The sequence below is a fragment of the Diplotaxodon limnothrissa genome, linkage group LG7 (genome assembly GCF_057381915.1).
Source record: "Diplotaxodon limnothrissa isolate DT_005_m linkage group LG7, D_limnothrissa_male_GT1.1, whole genome shotgun sequence".
Taxonomy (NCBI): Eukaryota; Metazoa; Chordata; class Actinopteri; order Cichliformes; family Cichlidae; genus Diplotaxodon; species Diplotaxodon limnothrissa.
In genome coordinates this window covers 14,684,114-14,702,874 of record NC_140602.1, presented here as the reverse complement: position 1 = coordinate 14,702,874, position 18,761 = coordinate 14,684,114, and the positions used below count along the sequence as shown (strand labels likewise).

Sequence of the window (18,761 nt, the reverse complement as noted above, 5' to 3'; positions counted from 1 at the left end):
GTAGACTGAAAGATGATTCAGATATTTGGTTTGGATTTCATTGCAATATTTTATATATTTCTTAAGAACAGAAGCAACACAACACTAATGATAAGCCTGCATACTGTTGATTCACTGAGTCAAATGACAAGCAAGCGGTTTGACTAAAGGAGCACAATCTGCTGGTGAGGGAGGGAATGGCAGCCCATGCATCAGAATTTGCAGCTATATTACCAAGAACCTGATAACACATCAAAGCATGCTTGACAGCCTCGGTATTTGCAGTAAAGTAAAAATATTTGCAACTTTTCAAGCAGTTAAAATTTAAAAACATACTGACTGTAGTACCTCTGCGTGTACTGTAGCCATTTGTCTGCAGCAACATTTTTAGGAGATGCAAATTATTGTTCACAGAACGTATTGCCTGTTTTTTTTTTTTTTTTTTTTGCTTCTGTGCTTCTCCTTTCAAGCTGGTGGTGTGGCACTAAAAAAAACTATCTGATCTAAAGTAGTATAAATTGTCCTATTTTGCAACAGTGCGCAATTAAGTGAGTCATTATTTTACGACACTGAATGTGCAGAAATTCGTTATCGCTGGCATTATGGTCGTTTGGCGATCAGGAGGGCATATAAAATAAAAATGGCCTTAGAGATGGAAACTTTCTGCTCTTACTGGAGCACTGCCAGCACAATAATGATTACAATTGGCGTCAACATCACTTTAAGCTTGACACAACAATGCTTTCGACATGTCTGATATCCAAGAGTCCTGCATTTTGTTTACCCGTTGATGGTCTGCATGTTTTTATGGAGCGTGTGTTTTGATATAATATTTTTGAAAAAAAGAAAAAAGAAAAAGAAGAAGAAGAAGAAGCAATTTCAAATGTGCAATAATTGTAAACTTTTTAGACATACAACATTAAACTATTTGGAGAAAAAAATGGGAGTTAGGAGTTAAACGGGTTAATTAGGTATAGAAGCATTTTGGGGGAGGTAACAAAAAATTAAAAAACAAAACAAAAACAACAAAAAGTAAATAAATGAATAGCAGGGTTGCCCCTTAAAGACCTCCCGTGTCTTTAATCCTTCTATCAAATCAGAAACTGTCAGAAACTGTGTGTGACATCTCCCAGACTAAAACTATTTTTCGTCTGTGCGCTCAAACGACTTTGCACTGTTCAGACGAGCAGTTTATTGAGCCTATGGCACACTGGCCAGGGGACAAGAATGTACTGTGCGCCGATTGGCTCAGACACCTCGAATGATCTGCTCAGAGTTTGTACAGAAGGAGTGCGTGGATGAAATGGTGTGCGTATAGGGAAGGCAGAGGATGGGTTTTTGGGGATGATTGTTATATAAAAAGGACTTGAGCTCACTGAATCGATCTTTTAACGTGCCCGAAACCCGGGGAGGCTGGTTTAAAATCTGGATGCTGTGAGTAAATATCATCTTCATGTTTTGGCGTGCACAGCCAGCCGCCCGTTATCTGCCGCTATTATTTAATTATTTAATTAACGCTTTTTTCCATGGCGCTACAGTCATTTCTGTGTCTAGATTTTACACATTAACGTTGACTAGTTATTTTTTAATCTGTGCATTCACGTATAAAACGCACTTGTGTCCTCAATATTGTTCGATTTCCTGTTTTTAAGTGAAAATGTGCGTCTAACAGTTAGATCGGCGTTTAATGCCGATAAAGACGAATGACGCAAAGTCAGTGGGTGAAAACCGACCTGCTTCAACTGTAGCTCCAATAGATGGTATTCGGATTTCATCATGAATTATTAGTTAGTGATGTTGCACTCCTCTTTGTTTTTCTGTGCCACAGTCAACTTATTAAACTAAAGAAAGCAACAGTATACCAGTAACATCCACCCTATGAGTTTTCCTCCCTGAATCCGCCCTTTTTACATCCAGGTGTGAAACTTTGCGGCTGACTGACCCTCTAGAGTTCAGGTGAATTTAGACCAGAGACAGCGGTGAGGATGGGACGTGGAGGCCAGCAGACGGGGCCAGGAGAGCCTGCCAGCGGGAAAGCTAAAGGCGTTTACACCTGGGAGGAGGTGCAAAGCCACTGCAGCAGGAATGATCAATGGCTGGTCATCGATCGAAAGGTTTACAACATCACTCAGTGGGCCAAAAGGCATCCAGGAGGGTTTCGAGTCATCGGCCACTATGCTGGAGAGGATGCCACGGTACGTTTTCATTATACAGACCTGTGCTTTTTTTCATGTGATTTTATTTTGAAAGACATCAAATGACAAAGTAGGTTTCTCTTCGTTCATTTCACGAAACATTACCTGATACTCCCCGTGACCCAGACATGGAGGAACATTTGAAAGAGGATAAATGGATATACGAATGGTTGACACTTCAACTGTCACTTTTCAGGGGGGAAAAATCCAGAAGTCCAGATTTTTGAAGTTTAAAAAGCAGTTTCATCCTTTTTGCCAAACTCTGCTCCTAGTATGTCTGTGAAGGTTCTCAGTCATCCAGGTCATCGTAGTCAAAGGACCCCCTGACAAAAGGATCAGGGGGTCCTTTTGTCCCTCTGTGGGGGGTTACTCCCACTAGGTTTATATCTGGGACTCTCCACCATTTGACCTTAGAACTGAAGAAACTTCTCGGATGAGAGGTGAAACGTCTTCAAGCAACTTAAAGAAGTCCAGACGCTTTTCTTTCCAAGCTCCTTTGACTTCTCTGCTCCTAATACTTCTTGATCTCTCAGTTCCTCAAAGCAACCTTCTACCGTTAAGCCGGATAAAGCAGTTCATGATTTTTTTTCTGTGGCAGCTCCAAAACACTGAAAGAGACATTCTACTGACATTTTTCAAGAAAACTCTTCAGAGCTGTCGTTTATTTAGTTATTTGTTTTATCAATTATTTATTTATTTTACTCTATTCTGACTTGACTTTTCTAGTATCTCAAATTGACAGCAATTAATGAAATAATAAATAAATAGATTTTATTGCAACATTGGAAGGGTAAAGAGTATCTTATTAGTATTTTATTTTAGAGATAAAAACTCAGTGGTTTCTCGTTTCTTACAAAACATAGTGTCTGTGCTAGTCCCCTGGCACTCCTCGCATATTGATAAGTTCCTTGCAATTGTGACAGAAAGGGCTTTCACACACGCCCTAAATAACTGTTCAAGAACAAAAATATTAGAAACTCCAAAATACTGACACAAGTACAGAACTGATGCAGAAGCTTGTTTTCCATTTTATTCTGGTCAATATTCATTTTTTGTCTCATTGTGTGAGGGTGGCCCCCATATTTGAAACCCCTCAACTATGACTGTACACAGCTTTGCTATACAGCAATGAATTGCTGTTTCAGTTTTCAGTTTTCAGTTTTATTTGTCATATGCAAGTTAGCACAGGGTCCCTATGGAACTCCAAAGTGTTCAAAATTAAATAAATAAATAAGTCATGATGAAATAAATAACTATGTGAATAAATAAGACACAGATATGTAATGTGAGAATGATATTGTGAAATAATTGAACACATTTTGAAATAAATGCTCATTATTGTGAAATATATTCCATTCTGCTATATAAATTTACTTATTATTGTGAAATATTATTTCATGGTCTTTATTTTTCACAATGACAGAGATTATTCCTGAGGCATTTTATTTATTTCCAGCCGTTTTTATTCCAAAATGTCCTTTTTTTCAAAGTCAGTCTTTATTTCAAAATCCCGTTTTTCCCGATGGCCTATTTATTTCATAATGCGACTTTTCAGCAGAATGACTTTGTCTGTCAATCAAGAGAGACAGGGCGGAGCCACTCGTATGATTGGTTGCTCCTTTACTCAGACGTAAGTAATAGCACATGAATTGTCGATTTAGGTTTAATGGAGCAATGCGTCTCCTATGCAGCTGGCGGCAGTATGCAGCTCAAGATAAACTTAAGGCACCGACAAATGCAAAACACTGGGCGCGAATAACGTTACAGGTGTATCAATTCTTGTGAAGGGCATGGCTGCAGGAAACAAGTCCGTTTCTGAGTTACTCAGAGAAGTTGCTAACCGCTTAGATTGTACGTCTTCACCTCAGTCTGAGAGAGTGTTGCAGCAGCATACTGGAGATGAAGCGGTCCCTGGTCCAAGTTCTCATCAAAACATCACAATGTTAACGTTAGCAAACGCTAACGCTATCACAGCTAGCTCCACTCCACGAAACGCTGTTCAGGGTAAGTAACGATGTTATTACTGCTTGGTTAGTCTGTCTGCCAAAAATGAGCTTTTTAATCAGTTCAGTCACAAATTTTTTATACTGTTTTTATCATAGTAAAGAACTTAATAAATTAGGTAAGAGAAGATAATCGTCTTCTGGGTTAATGTCTGTATCACTGTTTACATTGTTGTAGGTAATAGTTAAATCATGTCGTTTTAAAGTGTCTTATTTTCTCTGCTAATATGGAAGTCAAGTAATCTATGTGAATGAAAATAAAGCAATTCTAGTTCAATGTAGTGATTTTGTAAGCGGGTATAATACTTGCAAATTAAGTAGCAATTAATCTAAGCTTTTAGAATGTTTTCTATAATATTGTTTTTCCCTTTTTAAAGCTGAAGTCGCAAGACTGTTTGCCCCTTACAGAGTGAGGCCTTCCTCAGCGCCACTTTCATCTCTGACCTCGCATTCTTCCAAGAAAGCATGCCGCTCCATTTACACACACACCTTCTTCTGTTTACATGATCATATGTCAGACACAGTGCCAGCTAAAGCAGTCAAATTTGACCTAGCAGCAGCTGGACTTGGAGAGAAACGGATTTCATTCCAAGGTGATGCTACATGTCATTTGTTAATATTTCAAGATTCAGTTTAACTACATTTTTACTGTTATATGTACCATTTTTGTAGTAATGTACAGCAAGTAATGTGTTTTATAGGAAGGGATGATGACCCAGAAGTGGTCAAGGCAAAGATTGAGGATACCTTCCCTCAGCTTAAAGACACAGGAGGGTTTGAACTGCTGAGAATCTCTGGTACAACACGAAGCCGTAACCTGTGCACAATCCCAAGCCCAGACACTGGATATACAGTGCGATATCTCCGCAGTCCATTGAGTGGAATTGGACAAGCTTTGATCTATATAAGGCCACTGCAGAAAAGTATTGATTTGGAAGACGTGAGTAATGACTAGGGTCAGAATATGTTATTTGCATGTATTAATAAACTAGTTCAAATGGCTAGCTAAGCTCAACTATGTGTCAAATCACTTTAGCTGTCAGCTGGTTAGAAACATGACTGCATATGAGTAATAATGGTTCTGAATGTGTATGTAAGCAATTCTTAGAAAAGGTTTAGAAGGAGATATGTAATTTTGTGTTTACAATTTGTTTCTGCTTCTCACGTTGGCAAATGCGATTGCAGAACTGTCAAAACATTTTTTATCACAGTATGCACCAAATGTATATATATATTTTTATCTCCATATTCTCTGTAGAGCCTGACAACCCTCCAGCAACACGGACCCCCCACAAAATGCCTGAATTGTGACATTAACATTCCTTTAAATAAAATGAAAAACCACATCACTAAATGCATAAGGTAAGGAACATCTTTGATTTTCTATATATTTTAGTATATAGTGTGGAAACTAAGTAAGTCCACTTTGTATATATTGGTGATGGATGCTGAAATCTCTGCCAATCCCTCTCACAGTTCATTGAGTGGTGCTGAACCTCAGTCTGTTACTGAAAGTCAGGCTAGGCAGACTCGTAGTACAACAGCAAGGTCAGAGGTCCCATCCTGTAGCAACAGTGATGCCTGGAATCTGTCCTGCGGGGTAGAGGAACCAGATAGTATCATCTTGGAATCCACCATAACCTCAGCAAGAGCAGAGCAATCGTCAGGTGATATGGTGGTAGTGCAGGAAGATGCATCTCATCAAGATGAGGAAAAGTCACTTCTAGGGGAAAAACCAGGTAGTGACAGGAATTAAGTTAGGAAGATACCAGACAAATGGCAAAAAATACATATATTTTATTTCTTTTGATTCATGTGATCCATACAAATGTGTACCTTTCAGAGTGGAAATGTGAACAAGATGCAACCAGAGCAGCCTGGCTCTACAAGTCCGAGTTACTTTCAAAGTATGAGACAAGAAAGGCAGTAGTCCTGCAAATGGACTTGCGGGAAAGTATTGTGGATCAACAGAGATCACTTATCTCCCTCTACAAAGCTCCAAAGGTAGAGTGGGCGGGCCCTGTCAGCTGCAAACTGGAAGGTATTTTTTCTGTATTGTGAAAACATTAGAAATCCAGTGACTGACTAATCCGAAACTTCACAAGTTTTTTTTTTTCCTTCTTCCTTTTAGGGGATGTTGCTGTTGGAGAAGGGGTGAAGAGATTCTTCTTCTCAAAGGCAGTTTCTCTAGTACAGTCTGGTTTGCATTTGAATTTTGGTATGTATGAAACTAGACTGGGCACATGTATAGTGGATTAAATAAGAATATTTATTCATGTAAAGAAAATGTATTTGTTATGTAAATGAGTTAATTGTGTTAAAATTACTGCCTGGATTTCTCATACTCACCATAACCTAGATGTACTCTTTTCAGGGAACACAGATCTTACAAGACTGTTTGACGGTGAGCCAGAACACTTGACTCCATCCACTTCTCAGACCTTGCTTGAGAGTGACATGTTTTTGGTGGCAGGTAAGAAAGTTATGTACAGAAATAAGAGGAATAGTAATTTAAAATAATACATGTGCAGCACTAAAGGAAAAAGCATTACTTGTGTTACATTATCCTAACTGTAACCATAAAGATGAAAACTAGATTGAATACAGTTACAAAACTGTTTGTCTTTACCCCCATGCAATGTTAGGCTAAGTGAATTTATTATGTTTGATCTTAGGAAGAATAATGGGACATTCATTCATTCATGGTGGACTGTGTGTGTCTGGTATAAGTCCTGCAATCATCCATGTCCTTTTTGGTGGCTCACCTGAAACAGCTACAGTTCAGATTGAGGATTGCCCTGATATTGATATCCGCAGCACTATTCAGCTGGTTTGCATTTTTGTACCATTATTTTAAAGAATTACTATTTCACTAAATATTAAATTTAGAGACAAGATTGAATAGCCATCAGTACCTACTACTGACTAATTTTTTTCCCTCTGTCCTAGCTTGATGGCACTGCTGAATTAACAGAACTGGAACGAAGAAATGTTCTCGAGCTAGCCCTGGCTTGGGACCTGCCAGGTGTCACACAAACCAATAGAAAGTGGCTGTATGAACGTCTGCTATTCCACGCTGTGAGTACGGACTTACTCTCCCCAATAAATGTAAATTTTAAATAGAAAAGCAAATCAAACCTTTGGATGTGAATAAGTACATTTTTCATATACATTAAAAAAATCTCTTTGGAGGCCATTTGAAATGCTTTATCAGTACAGTGGATGTTCTTTAAGTATTTAACATTTAAAGTGTGTTTTACTTTACGGACTCACACTTCAGTTTTGGTTTGGTCTCACTGTTGTAGGTCATAACACGAACAAGCCGTCAAGTCAAGCAGCTGAGGAAAGGGCTTAAGGAGACCATGGTATGGCCGCTTCTGACAGAAAGATCAGACATCATTCCTCTTTTCTTACCAAGGGAATCAGAGACTGCTCCCTGTTGTGAGGTAAAGTCAGGTCACATCTTTTAACATCTGAATAGTAAAGGTATTTGGTTAATTTATGAAGGATGAACATTAATTGTTGACACAAAACATCAATATACTATTTTGTATGCTTGGGCTAGTCGAACAGCTGGGTTACATTTAATAAAAATACACCTAATGTTGCTGACGCTCTTAAGACTACAAGATAAGTAAAGATATAAAATGACAAATTAAGCTTATTTTATCTTGTAGCATTTAAGAGAAAAAATTAACCAAGGTGAACTATTTTATGCAGTCTATTCTAGAAAGGATAGTGTGGCCTGCCACAGAAGATGAAGATGAGGAGGAAGAGGAATGCTCTCTTGAGGATAAATGCAGAGTGGCAGGCTACCTTCGGTCCTTCATTGAAAATGGTAAGTCTGCTGCGATAGGTATTTTGCTATTGGTTTTCTCTGATTATACTTTGGTAAATTACATACAGTCCAGTGATCTCGGGTCATTAACAAAGTACACTATAGTATAATTTTGTTTTCTTATTTGCTCCATACTGCCTCCATGCAATACATAAAAAACAGAGTGGTGGCATTATCAGTTGCATTATAATTGTAACTACTTTTAGCTTTGTTACCATAAAAATATCTATGACAGCTACAACAGCAATTTGAGTGGGGCAAAAATGTCTTGTGCTCTTTATGTAATTGTTCATCTTTTAAGGTATTTCTCCATAAAAGACTCAAAATAATGAATATAGGATGTCATTATAGCTCAAAACAATGTTCCATTGCAGCGTCTTGTGCACAACGAAAAGCCCTCATCAAGTTTTGGACAGGATGGGAAGTCTTGCCGAGAGAAATGACTGTGGAAGTGGTCAACAGCAGTCTTCCAAAGTCTTCCACCTGTTTTGAAGTACTAAGTCTTCCTGCACACTACTGTACCTATGAATCATTTCTGATGGACATTGAGGTGTGTCTCAACTGTACTGACTCAGGTTTTGGTCTGGTTTAGGATTGATTCCATAACCACATGGTAAGATTAGACCATTTTTCTTTCTTGCATCACATTACTGTATTCAGTGTTCAAAGAAACGGACAATCTAGTGAGTTCTAGTTCCTTTAATACACTTGACAGTGTAAAATACACAGTAGAGGTGAGCATTTATTGCTTTTTGTCAGTTTATATTAAAAAGAGTTCAGAAAACAAAATCAGTTGTTCACTGTACATTATAAATTACACATTATGTTTATTTTATTCTCGCTACTGGAAAATTTATTTGCATTAAGATTTTATACTACTGTACCGTGTGCATTGTATTAAATCTGCTCAGAGTTGACATGTACCGGTACTGTACATCCAAGAAATGAATATCAAATCAAATCACTTATTTTTATTATTATTAAAGTGACAGCTGTGTAAAACAAATCCTGTTTTATAGCCACTCACTGTTTTGTTGAAAATGAAATTGGTTATGCTGTTTTGAGTCAGTATTAGCTACAAAGCCATAGATGTAGAAACTTAAAAAAGGGGTGTGAACATATTGCACCTGCTTACTTTGAAGACTTACGGTGTGGTATCACACATAAGTTTGAGTGACTGAACAGTTTCACAGTAGGTATCCAAAGCTTGACTGAGTGAAACGTTGTTGTTTGGTAGCACAGCAAGCTCTCGTTCACTCAGTGCACGTGGGAGCTGAATCTCAGGAATGGTGATCTCATTTGATGGGCGGTGATTATGTGGTCCTGTCCAGTCCACACCATAATCCTCATCAACCTGAAAGAGCATGCACATGTTTTAAATCTAAACTGAAGAGGTGTTTCCTGCAGCTGTTCCTAGATGGACTTATTGAGTCTGTCAGGGCCTATGTGAGTTTCTTAGGCATAATTATTCATTCACCCATTCTAGGTCAGGATTGGTTCTCTTCAGGTATAACAAATTTAACTTTGTTTAAAGTATTGCCATCTATACCTGACAGATGGAATAAAAGGAGAGAATGGCTTGAGAGACATTTTCACTTACAGGAGAAATATTCGGTACACCAACTCGAACAGTAGAACTCATCTCAACTACAGATAGTAGAGTTTTACATAGAAGAACAAATACGGATCAAATAGTCATGTACCTGTGACAAATCTTGTCCCTCCTTTCTGTGCAGCAACCAGAGTTGCAGAGGTGAATGGTTGTTTGCTGTTCTGAGTCCGTGCTGATTCCATGCTTCCTGGAATGACTGAAGATGATGTTGAATGTGATGCAAAAAGCATCTGTGCAGTGCAAACAAGTCAATTTCTTCACCAGGGTTGAGCAGTCCTTGAATCTCCAGCTGGGTGAAGATTGTGTAGAAAAGGTCAAGGACGTTTTCATATACATCCCTCCACAGGCGCTCAATGCTATAAGACACAGTGAAAACCAGTCAATTATGCTCAGAAACCATTTGTTTTATTACAATTGCATGTGTGAAAAAAATGTAAGACAGGCCATCAATTTACTTGTCCTTACTGCTGGTTGTGAACACTTCTGCCTGTAATGTGAGAGTTCCTGTTCTCCCCCATTGTCTGCACCATGAAATGTGCAACCTTCACATTTTCCCCTCCTTTGTCTGACCTGGAAAAAAAGTAGAGAAGTTTTGATCCGAGTCAGTGAGAGTAACAATCTGAATATAACTACTGTCCAATACAGAGTTTTTTGACATACTGTATTTGTTAAACACCTCTTACCGGACTCTTGACGGTATGCCATATTGTCTGATTGCTGACAAGAAACCATCAAAAACTGTTGTAGCTTTGTTGTTGGTGGCAGCTTTAAGGTAGACAATTAACCTAGAAAAACCATCTATCCCACCATGGACAACAAATCTCCATCTGACAAGGCAGAATTTAAAAAAAACAAAACAAGAAAAAACATTGTCATGTCCCCAGTTACATACAAGCAAGACCAATATTTCAGTTCCATATAAAGTGACAACATGTTATAACAGGAATGTAAAAGAAATAATAGAAGGGAAACTTAAACACTTTACAGAAAGATCTGTAGTGCAAGGAATCACATGCATAATGTAAAGCCTCAGACATGACTATAGCAAATCCTGTAAATGGCCTTATATGACAGCATTTAAGATGACATTTACAAACTCAAGGCTTCATTTTACAATTTTATACATGCATTCTGTTACTTCAATGGAATAGGGAAAAGGTGATGCAAGTACTGACCGAATTAGTTTATGATTTCCATCGATATGCCAAAGGTGATTTGGTGCTGGTACACTGTACTGACGACGCCTTGCAGTCTGAATAGATAACCGTCGCATCATGACCCCTTCTGGATTGACTCGTCTCATTGAATCCATCAGTCGAAATCCTGATTAACAAACAGATCATGTCTTAGTACTAACAACTACAAAAAGACTGTATTGTAAACACTGTAATGCTTATGAGACAGATCTTCATTGCTTCAGGTAAGTATCCAGGTGCTGTACAGATTTACTAGGGACAGAGAATCATGTACAAACTGGTTCAAACAGGAACATAACTGCATAACAGTGATGCGAACATGCCTAGTCATTTTTGATGCCTACATTATAATATCACATCATGGCTACACTGACACATGCTTTCTGGGCCAGAAACTGGTGTTTGGATATTCAAACAATATCAGCTTACTTTGAATGTGTATGCCTCTGGATCGTAGATGTCCCATCATCATTCTGCAGCCGGCATTTGGGTGATGACGCTGAATGTCCAGCACTTTTGCATCCAAGTCCTCATTCCCAATAGAAGAATACCTATCAGATTTTCTGCACATAATTTTTTTTTTTTAGTATAACAGCAAGTCTCAACAAAACGTTTTCCTGAAAGAACCAAGGACGTAAATGTATTCTTGTTTTAGCTTTACTGAAGACACCAGAGAAAGTATGATATTTAAAACGCTGCTGTAATAGACAAAACCATTTCAATAAACTTGCTATTTAACATCAACTTTGTTATGTGTTATCAGAGAACAATTAGCTGCAAACAGCAATGAAACATTCAACTATGTACTATTTAAAGCACTAATGACCCTGCTGTCTACCAAGATGTGATAAGTAAGTAGACTGTGGAAAGCTGGTGGGTTTACTCTGTGTAAAAGGTTCCTACAGGTTCCACTGCCGCCAAGTCTCCGAGTTAACACACTCTAACAGCTAACACTGCGCCAGCTAAACGTGTCTCAACAACAAGATGGCGCCGATAGCATTAGCCGTAGCTGCCACGCTTATTTTAGACATTCACAATAAAAAAGTAAGCGATAATATTTCAATATCAAACGTCATAATTAAGGTCAACATCTAAATAATGCTGTGTACAGACTCACACAGGTGTTAAATTACAGCATAAACTTACCTTAGACCATCCTCCGTCATTCTCCTCCTAATTGTGCTCGGAGACACAGAAAACATATCGGCAATTACCCCGATGGTTATACCGGACAGCACTAAAGTCCTGAGTGCTGCAGCCGGGATTTCAAGACGTGGACGACCAACATTTGAAGACTGTTCTTCCTCGGCGTATTCCAAACGAACACGGTGCTGAATTGATCTTAAACTTTCGACAATGGTGTCATCGATGCTAACATCTTGAAGAGCAATTATCATCCCAAGCATTTCAGAAACATCATCTAAACGACTCAAAACAGTATCTACAGGTAAATGATCCCTCTCTATCTGATCTGCTAAAATGAGCAGAATTGACTGAAGTTCACACCAGTCCGCCATCCTCCGTGACTTTTGACCTAGCACGTTTTTGCTACCTGTAGCAGCCGTCCGCGGAGCAGGTATCCAGGAAAACTAGTCGATAGTAAACGATCAGCCAATAGGCGCAAAGGTCAAGCCCACTCACACTGATTGACAGACAAAGTCATTCTGCTGAAAAGTCGCATTATGAAATAAATAGGCCATTGGGAAAAACGGGATTTTGAAATAAAGACTGACTTTGAAAAAAAGGACATTTTGGATTAAAAACGGCTGGGAATAAATAAAATATCTCAGGAATAATCTCTGTTATTGTGAAAAATAATGATCATGAAATAATATTTCACAATAACAAGTAAATTTTTATAGCAGAATGCAATATATTTCACAATAATGAGCTTTTTTTCAAAATGTGTTCAATTATTTCACAATATCATTCTCACATTACATATCTGTGTCTTATTTATTCACATAGTTATTTATTTCATCATGACTTATTTATTTATTTAATTTTGAACACTTTGGAGTTCCATAATGGTCAACATTGCAATGAAATGTGTTTGACGAGCAGCAGTCACTCAGCAGCAGGTACAGTAGAAGAAAATATAATAAAAAATAATAATTAAAAAAATAGAAAAATAGTAAAGAGCAAAATATTAGAGAGACGTGGTAAAAGAGAAAAGATGACTAAATATATATGAATCTATAAATATAAATATATGTACACTATTGATTAAATAAGAAAATCTTGAAAAGAAATATGACGGGAGGGCAGATGGGATATTGCACAGGAATGAGCAGCAGAAAATTACAGTATTGCACTTTTTTAAATATAAATATCAATAACAATAAAGTGGAGTGACCAGTGCAGATTAAACAGAGTTGTGAAGCTGCAGGGTAGCTTCTGAGTGCGTCCTGTGGAGTGTGTGTGTGTGTTTAAGTGTTGTGGTTGAGGTGTCGTATGGCTTGGTGGTAAAAACTGTTTTTAAGTCTTGTAGTCCGAGCAGACAGGCTCCTGTAATGTCTGCCAGATGGTAACACTGCTGCTTTAATGCTGTGGCATTACTATGAACAATTAAATCATGTGAGAATTTATCTTTAAACAGTTTTTTTTAGGATCTGAAAACTTTTTTGTTTTTGATTAAATTTCTTTCTTTCTTTTTTTCTTTTTCTTTTTGCTTGTTTCTTTGTTTTTTAGGAAGCATTCACTGCTTTCCATCCTGATCTTAAGTTTGCGCAAAAGTTTCTGAAGCCGCTGCTGATCGGAGAGTTAGCGGCAACAGAGCCAAGCCAGGACCGGGACAAAAATGTGAGCCTTTAATTAAAGTCCCTTATTTTTTTATTGATAACATGTGAGTGATGTTGTGAAATAAATGTAAGTTAAAAAATTAGCAGATCTGTTTTGTTAATTATGAAGTGCTGAGTGTTGGGAGCATCTGAGATTCTAGATGGTCAGGTTTTGTTACCTTGAACAAACAAACACTTTTACAAATGTGATATCAGTGCATCACCTTTTCAGCTTTTTAGAATGGTTTGTTTCTTCTTCTCTGCACCCAGGCAGCCCTCGTGCAGGATTTTGAAACTCTACGAGATCAGGTGGAGAAAAAGGGTCTGTTTCGAGCTCGGCCTTTGTTTTTCTTCCTCCACCTCAGTCACATCATTCTGCTAGAAGCCCTTCCATGGCTCATTGTTTCAATGTGGGGGACGGGCTGGATCCTGACCTTACTTTGCTCAGTTTTGCTGGCAACTGCTCAGGTAATTGAGACATGAACTTTTCAGACATAAACTTTAAATGGGTCCTAGTATGCATTTCTGCAAGTAACACAGACAGGGACTAAACAACAGGGAAACACATGCAGGATAAACTAAAACTCAGGAAATTGAATATGAACTATAACTTTCATCTTGGCAAAAGATAGTTTGCAAAAAACTAAAAACACCTAAAGACAAAAGCATAAAGAAACCCACCAGGAAATGACTGCTATGTACAAAACTCAAAAGATTAAAAACACCAAAAATACAAGAATTTAAAAACAAAAGGAATAATCCAAAACTTCAGTGTCCATGACACAGTGTATCCCCACCTGACACAAACTCAGCTGACCCAAATGGGTGATGGAAGTCTCCAGGGATGAAAAACAAAAAGCAACAACACAAGGGCTCGGGGCTAGTAGAACAGGGTAGCTGTTCATTTGGCTGAAACAGAGGGGCAGCATGGCCGAGGCTCAGATCTGTGGGATGGCATGGACCAACAGAGAAAATGAAGCAATTCAGGGCCCCAGCAGAGGGATGAACACAGAGTTGTTCAGGGGGTGGGCACGGAGGCCTGTGACAGAGACTGGACCATTCCTGAGGCATGGCAGGAGGTAAAGGGACATCTCTGGTGGCTTGGCTCGTAACTGGCAGAGGACTAGATTCCTCAGGTGGCCAAGATCGGCTGAATCCACCAGGGGCCAGAGGTGAAGGGTCAACGGACAGTTTGGACTCTACGTCCTGTGGCTCAGGCAGCTCAAGGTCCTCTAGATAAGGACACTTAGGTGGCTTCTGGAGCTGCACTGTGGGGCAAAGCTTGGGTTTCAGACCCTCTAAGCACTCAGTTTCGATTCCTGCTCTTGTCTTTTTACGAGTCCAGTGATGGAACGTAGTCCTAAATTGACCACCTGCAGCACAGGCTCTGGCTGTATGTGGCCAGTATAACAGCTGTTCCTTCTTCTCTAGTCACAGGCTGGATGGCTGCAGCATGACTTTGGTCACCTGTCGGTCTTCAAAAAGTCCACCTGGAATCACCTGGTCCACAAGTTTGTCATTGGTCATTTAAAGGTAACCTCTCTCAGTTATATTCTTTTCATATAAATTAAACACAGGTATTAAAAGATCGATTTTCTCAGGGAGCTTCGGCCAACTGGTGGAATCATAGACATTTCCAGCATCACGCTAAACCCAACATCTTCACCAAGGACCCCGATATCAACATGCTGAATGTCTTTGTGCTTGGCCAGACTCAACCTGTGGAGGCAAGCGGGACTAAACGAATATTTTTGATTTCTTCAAACATTCATACGGTCCAACTTCTTAACACCCCCTCTTTACCTCTGTGTTGCAGTACGGGATAAAGAAGATCAAAAACATGCCCTACAATCACCAACACCAGTACTTCTTTCTCTGTATGTTTTGTCTGAGAAGAATAAAAACTATAATTTCACAATGTTGCAATTTTAAAGTAAATCTTTTTGTATTTTTCTTTCAGTGGGACCACCGCTGCTCATTCCAGTTTATTTCTACATGCAGATAATGAAGACCATGATATCCCGGCGTGACTGGGTGGTAAGCTGTCAGGCTACAGATGGTTTAGTTTCGTTTAAATTAAATATTTAAGGATAAGGCCTAAAGAAAAAACATTAAAGTGAAAACAGAATAAGTTTAAAATAAGAATATGGTGAATTAAGATTATTTTTAAGCAGAAATTATCAGGATAAAATGAACTTTTTTGTCTTGTGAAGGATCTGGCGTGGTCCTTGTCGTACTACTTTCGATTCTTCTCCTGTTACATCCCGCTGTATGGCGTGTTTGGCTCATTGGCACTCATGTTTTTTGTCAGGTAAATATTTATAAAACAAGTCAACCAAATTTTTTTAATGCTCTTCCTAATACTACTGATATGTAAATAATTAACTCATGATTTGTTACCAATTAACAGACTGACTCAAACTGTAACACAGACTGTGGTACTCTTTAGCATCATGTTATAGCATCTTTTCAATCAAAAGTATTATATTGTTTTTAATGTTACAGGTTTTTGGAGAGTCACTGGTTTGTGTGGGTGACTCAGATGAATCACATACCGATGGACATCGATCATGAAAAGCACAGGGACTGGCTGACCATGCAGGTACTTGTACTACTTTTACCAGCAGGCACTGCTGACATTTGATGACTAAAACATTCCCTTTATTATGTTTTTATTAACTCCTTCGTGGCCTTTTGACAGTTACAATCCACCTGTAATATTGAGCAGTCCTTCTTCAACGACTGGTTCAGTGGACACCTCAACTTTCAAATCGAGCACCAGTAAGTGAAATGAGTGCAGCAAATGGAGACAAATGTATGTTCAGCATGCTCACACTGCTGAGAGTTCAAAGTCGATTACTGATATTAAATAAGAAACAGTTGTTCTACAGATACAATACTGTTCAAATGTCTTGAGATAATTTATCAGAATTTCAGGAACAGGACTACACCTCATACACTCCCCTTCTCTGTCTATATATGACCCGCCTGTACGACAAGCTGTTTGTTCTCGGTTTTTTGCCTCACACTGCCTCCCTTTTCCAATTTATTCGCCTCTCATTCGTACATGGGGGTTTGTCTGGTCTGGGAGTGGCTGCCACTCCCCTCTGAGTCCTCCCAAAAACCGCACCCTCCATTCATGCGTGCACCATCTGTTGTTACCGTCTAGAAATGGAGTTGAACCTAAATGATAATGTGGTCGCAGCTAGTGAATTTCCCTCCAATGAGCCAGACTTCCCTGTAATTTTTATAAAGGTTCTTGAGCAATAGTTCTCCTTTGTCCCTGATCATTTTCAAAAGAATATTTTATTGTTTATAAAGCCACTTAACTGTTAACGGTGTTGGGTTTGTTAGTGAAAAGTGAATCATCAGAAAAAGCAACTCATCACGTTACTCCATAACATGACCTTTATATTTTGCTTAAAAGGAGCCAGACTTTATTGCAACTTTTTACAGCGGTCTTCAGCAACAGTTTCTTAAGGTTTTCGGGTTTTTTATTCAATATCAGTTGACTATTCTCAGAGGAACGTTTCTTTGTTTGTTAAACTACTTAATACTGACCTATGAATAATTCGAGCATTAAAAAAAGGAACTCAAGCGTCTATGTATAACAAACAACTTAGCAAACAACTATTGTGACATTGTATCTTTAAGCACTTTGTTACCGGTAGTGGATGGGTGGCTGTCGAGACTTCATTTTTAAGCAAGCATGGGGAAAAAAAGGCTGAGGTAATAACACAAGAGCTGTACTGAAAATCAGTGACAACAGGTCTTACTGAGTGATCAACAAAATTCTCATCAATATGACAAGTGACGATCGAAGAAGGAGAGAGGCACAACAGCGAGTGTCTACATCCAAACATGGTGGAGGCTCTGTCATGTTTTGGGGCTGCATTTCAGCCAGTGTTGAAGTTGACGGAATTATGAACACAGAAAAGAACAGTCAGATTTTGATTCACCACATCACACCTTTTCCACGAAAAACATCTAATTGACCATTGCATTTATAATGATGATCACACACAGTCCCAGTGCAGTGAAACACAGAACAACAACACAACTGGACTCCCCAGAGCCCAGACCTCAGCATTGTTGAAGCAGTGAAGCAGCACCCAAAAATAAGCTTCGAATGTCTTTCTAGAAGTCTGGATAACTATTCCCGAAAACTACTTATTTATGCATCTTTTAATAAATTATTGACCTATTATTCATTTTCCCAGCAAAACGTAAAGAAATGAGGAGTAGCTCAGGACATTTGCACAAAACTGTACAAGCATTAAAGATCCACGAAACTCTCTCTTTGCCTACATCAAAGTGAATCATGGCGTCATATCTGAGGGAAAATTCCTCTTTCTTTTCTCTCTCAAGCTTGTTCCCTACCATGCCGCGCCACAACTACCACCTGGTTGCCCAACAGGTCCGCGCACTCTGTGAGAAACATGGGATTCCTTACCGGGTGAAAACGTTGTGGCGAGGCTTTGCTGATATTGTCACGTAAGTGCAGACTGTTAGAAAGATTGTAAATACAGTGCATGGCTCAGTCTTCTTTTATGGAAAGATTGACTTTTCTTTTGGACTTTTACAGGTCACTGAAAAGCTCGGGGGATCTGTGGCTCGATGCATATCTCCATAAATAACAGACGGCATTTCCTTGACTGATGTAGAGGAAGCGTTTTTCTCTTTTTCATCAGAAAGCGATTGTATCCATTTCAAGTTTAAAATTCAGTCGAAATTGTGGGAAGGATCTTTCTCATTATTGGTGTTATTGTTAAGTCTTACTTTGGTTTTCAGATTTGCTGATTTTTATAGATCACAGGGTTTTCCTAAGTTGCCTTAAGAATATCTTGATCAGCAGCGGTGTGATGTTATAAACACAGTTGTGAAACTTGCCCCTGTGACTCATTTAAAATGAGTTTTCATTTTTCTATCTTGTGATAATATTTGAATGATTAAACAGGGTAATTTGTTTTCATTCAAACAACAAACTATATATTAAAATGTTTATTATCTCCTGTCTAACGTGCAACTTTGTGTAACTTTAAATACAGCTCTTCTGTTCTGCTCTTTCAGTATACAATAAAGAAACCGTGTTGAAAGAAACCGTCACCAAATCTATTTTAGAAAACACATTCCAACAAAAAGCTCAATGTAAATGACA

At 38.6% G+C, this 18,761-nt stretch overlaps 3 protein-coding genes across 3 annotated transcripts; 2 read left to right on the top strand and 1 right to left on the bottom strand.

Annotated features, from left to right (window-relative positions):
• The first annotated feature begins 1,365 nt into the window (after positions 1 to 1,365).
• LOC146627977 (acyl-CoA Delta-4 desaturase-like) lies at positions 1,366 to 18,457 on the top strand. The gene is made up of 13 exons (XM_085359258.1): positions 1,366 to 1,413; positions 1,897 to 2,174; positions 13,515 to 13,625; positions 13,874 to 14,071; positions 15,035 to 15,136; positions 15,205 to 15,330; positions 15,420 to 15,480; positions 15,564 to 15,640; positions 15,817 to 15,914; positions 16,109 to 16,205; positions 16,305 to 16,384; positions 17,972 to 18,097; positions 18,189 to 18,457. The coding sequence occupies exons 2-13, from the start codon at positions 1,965 to 1,967 to the stop codon at positions 18,238 to 18,240; spliced, it is 1,338 nt and encodes a 445-aa protein (XP_085215384.1). The 5' UTR covers positions 1,366 to 1,413; positions 1,897 to 1,964; the 3' UTR covers positions 18,241 to 18,457.
• LOC146627979 (uncharacterized) lies at positions 5,619 to 6,436 on the top strand. The gene is made up of 3 exons (XM_085358893.1): positions 5,619 to 5,916; positions 6,021 to 6,218; positions 6,309 to 6,436. The coding sequence occupies exons 1-3, from the start codon at positions 5,619 to 5,621 to the stop codon at positions 6,434 to 6,436; spliced, it is 624 nt and encodes a 207-aa protein (XP_085215019.1).
• Positions 8,523 to 12,584, bottom strand: LOC146627978 (uncharacterized). The gene is made up of 7 exons (XM_085359257.1): positions 11,970 to 12,584; positions 11,253 to 11,386; positions 10,803 to 10,950; positions 10,311 to 10,454; positions 10,093 to 10,197; positions 9,719 to 9,983; positions 8,523 to 9,369 (listed from the first exon to the last, which is right to left on the bottom strand). The coding sequence occupies exons 1-7, from the start codon at positions 12,338 to 12,340 to the stop codon at positions 9,160 to 9,162; spliced, it is 1,377 nt and encodes a 458-aa protein (XP_085215383.1). The 5' UTR covers positions 12,341 to 12,584; the 3' UTR covers positions 8,523 to 9,159.
• Positions 18,458 to 18,761: the final 304 nt, after the last annotated feature.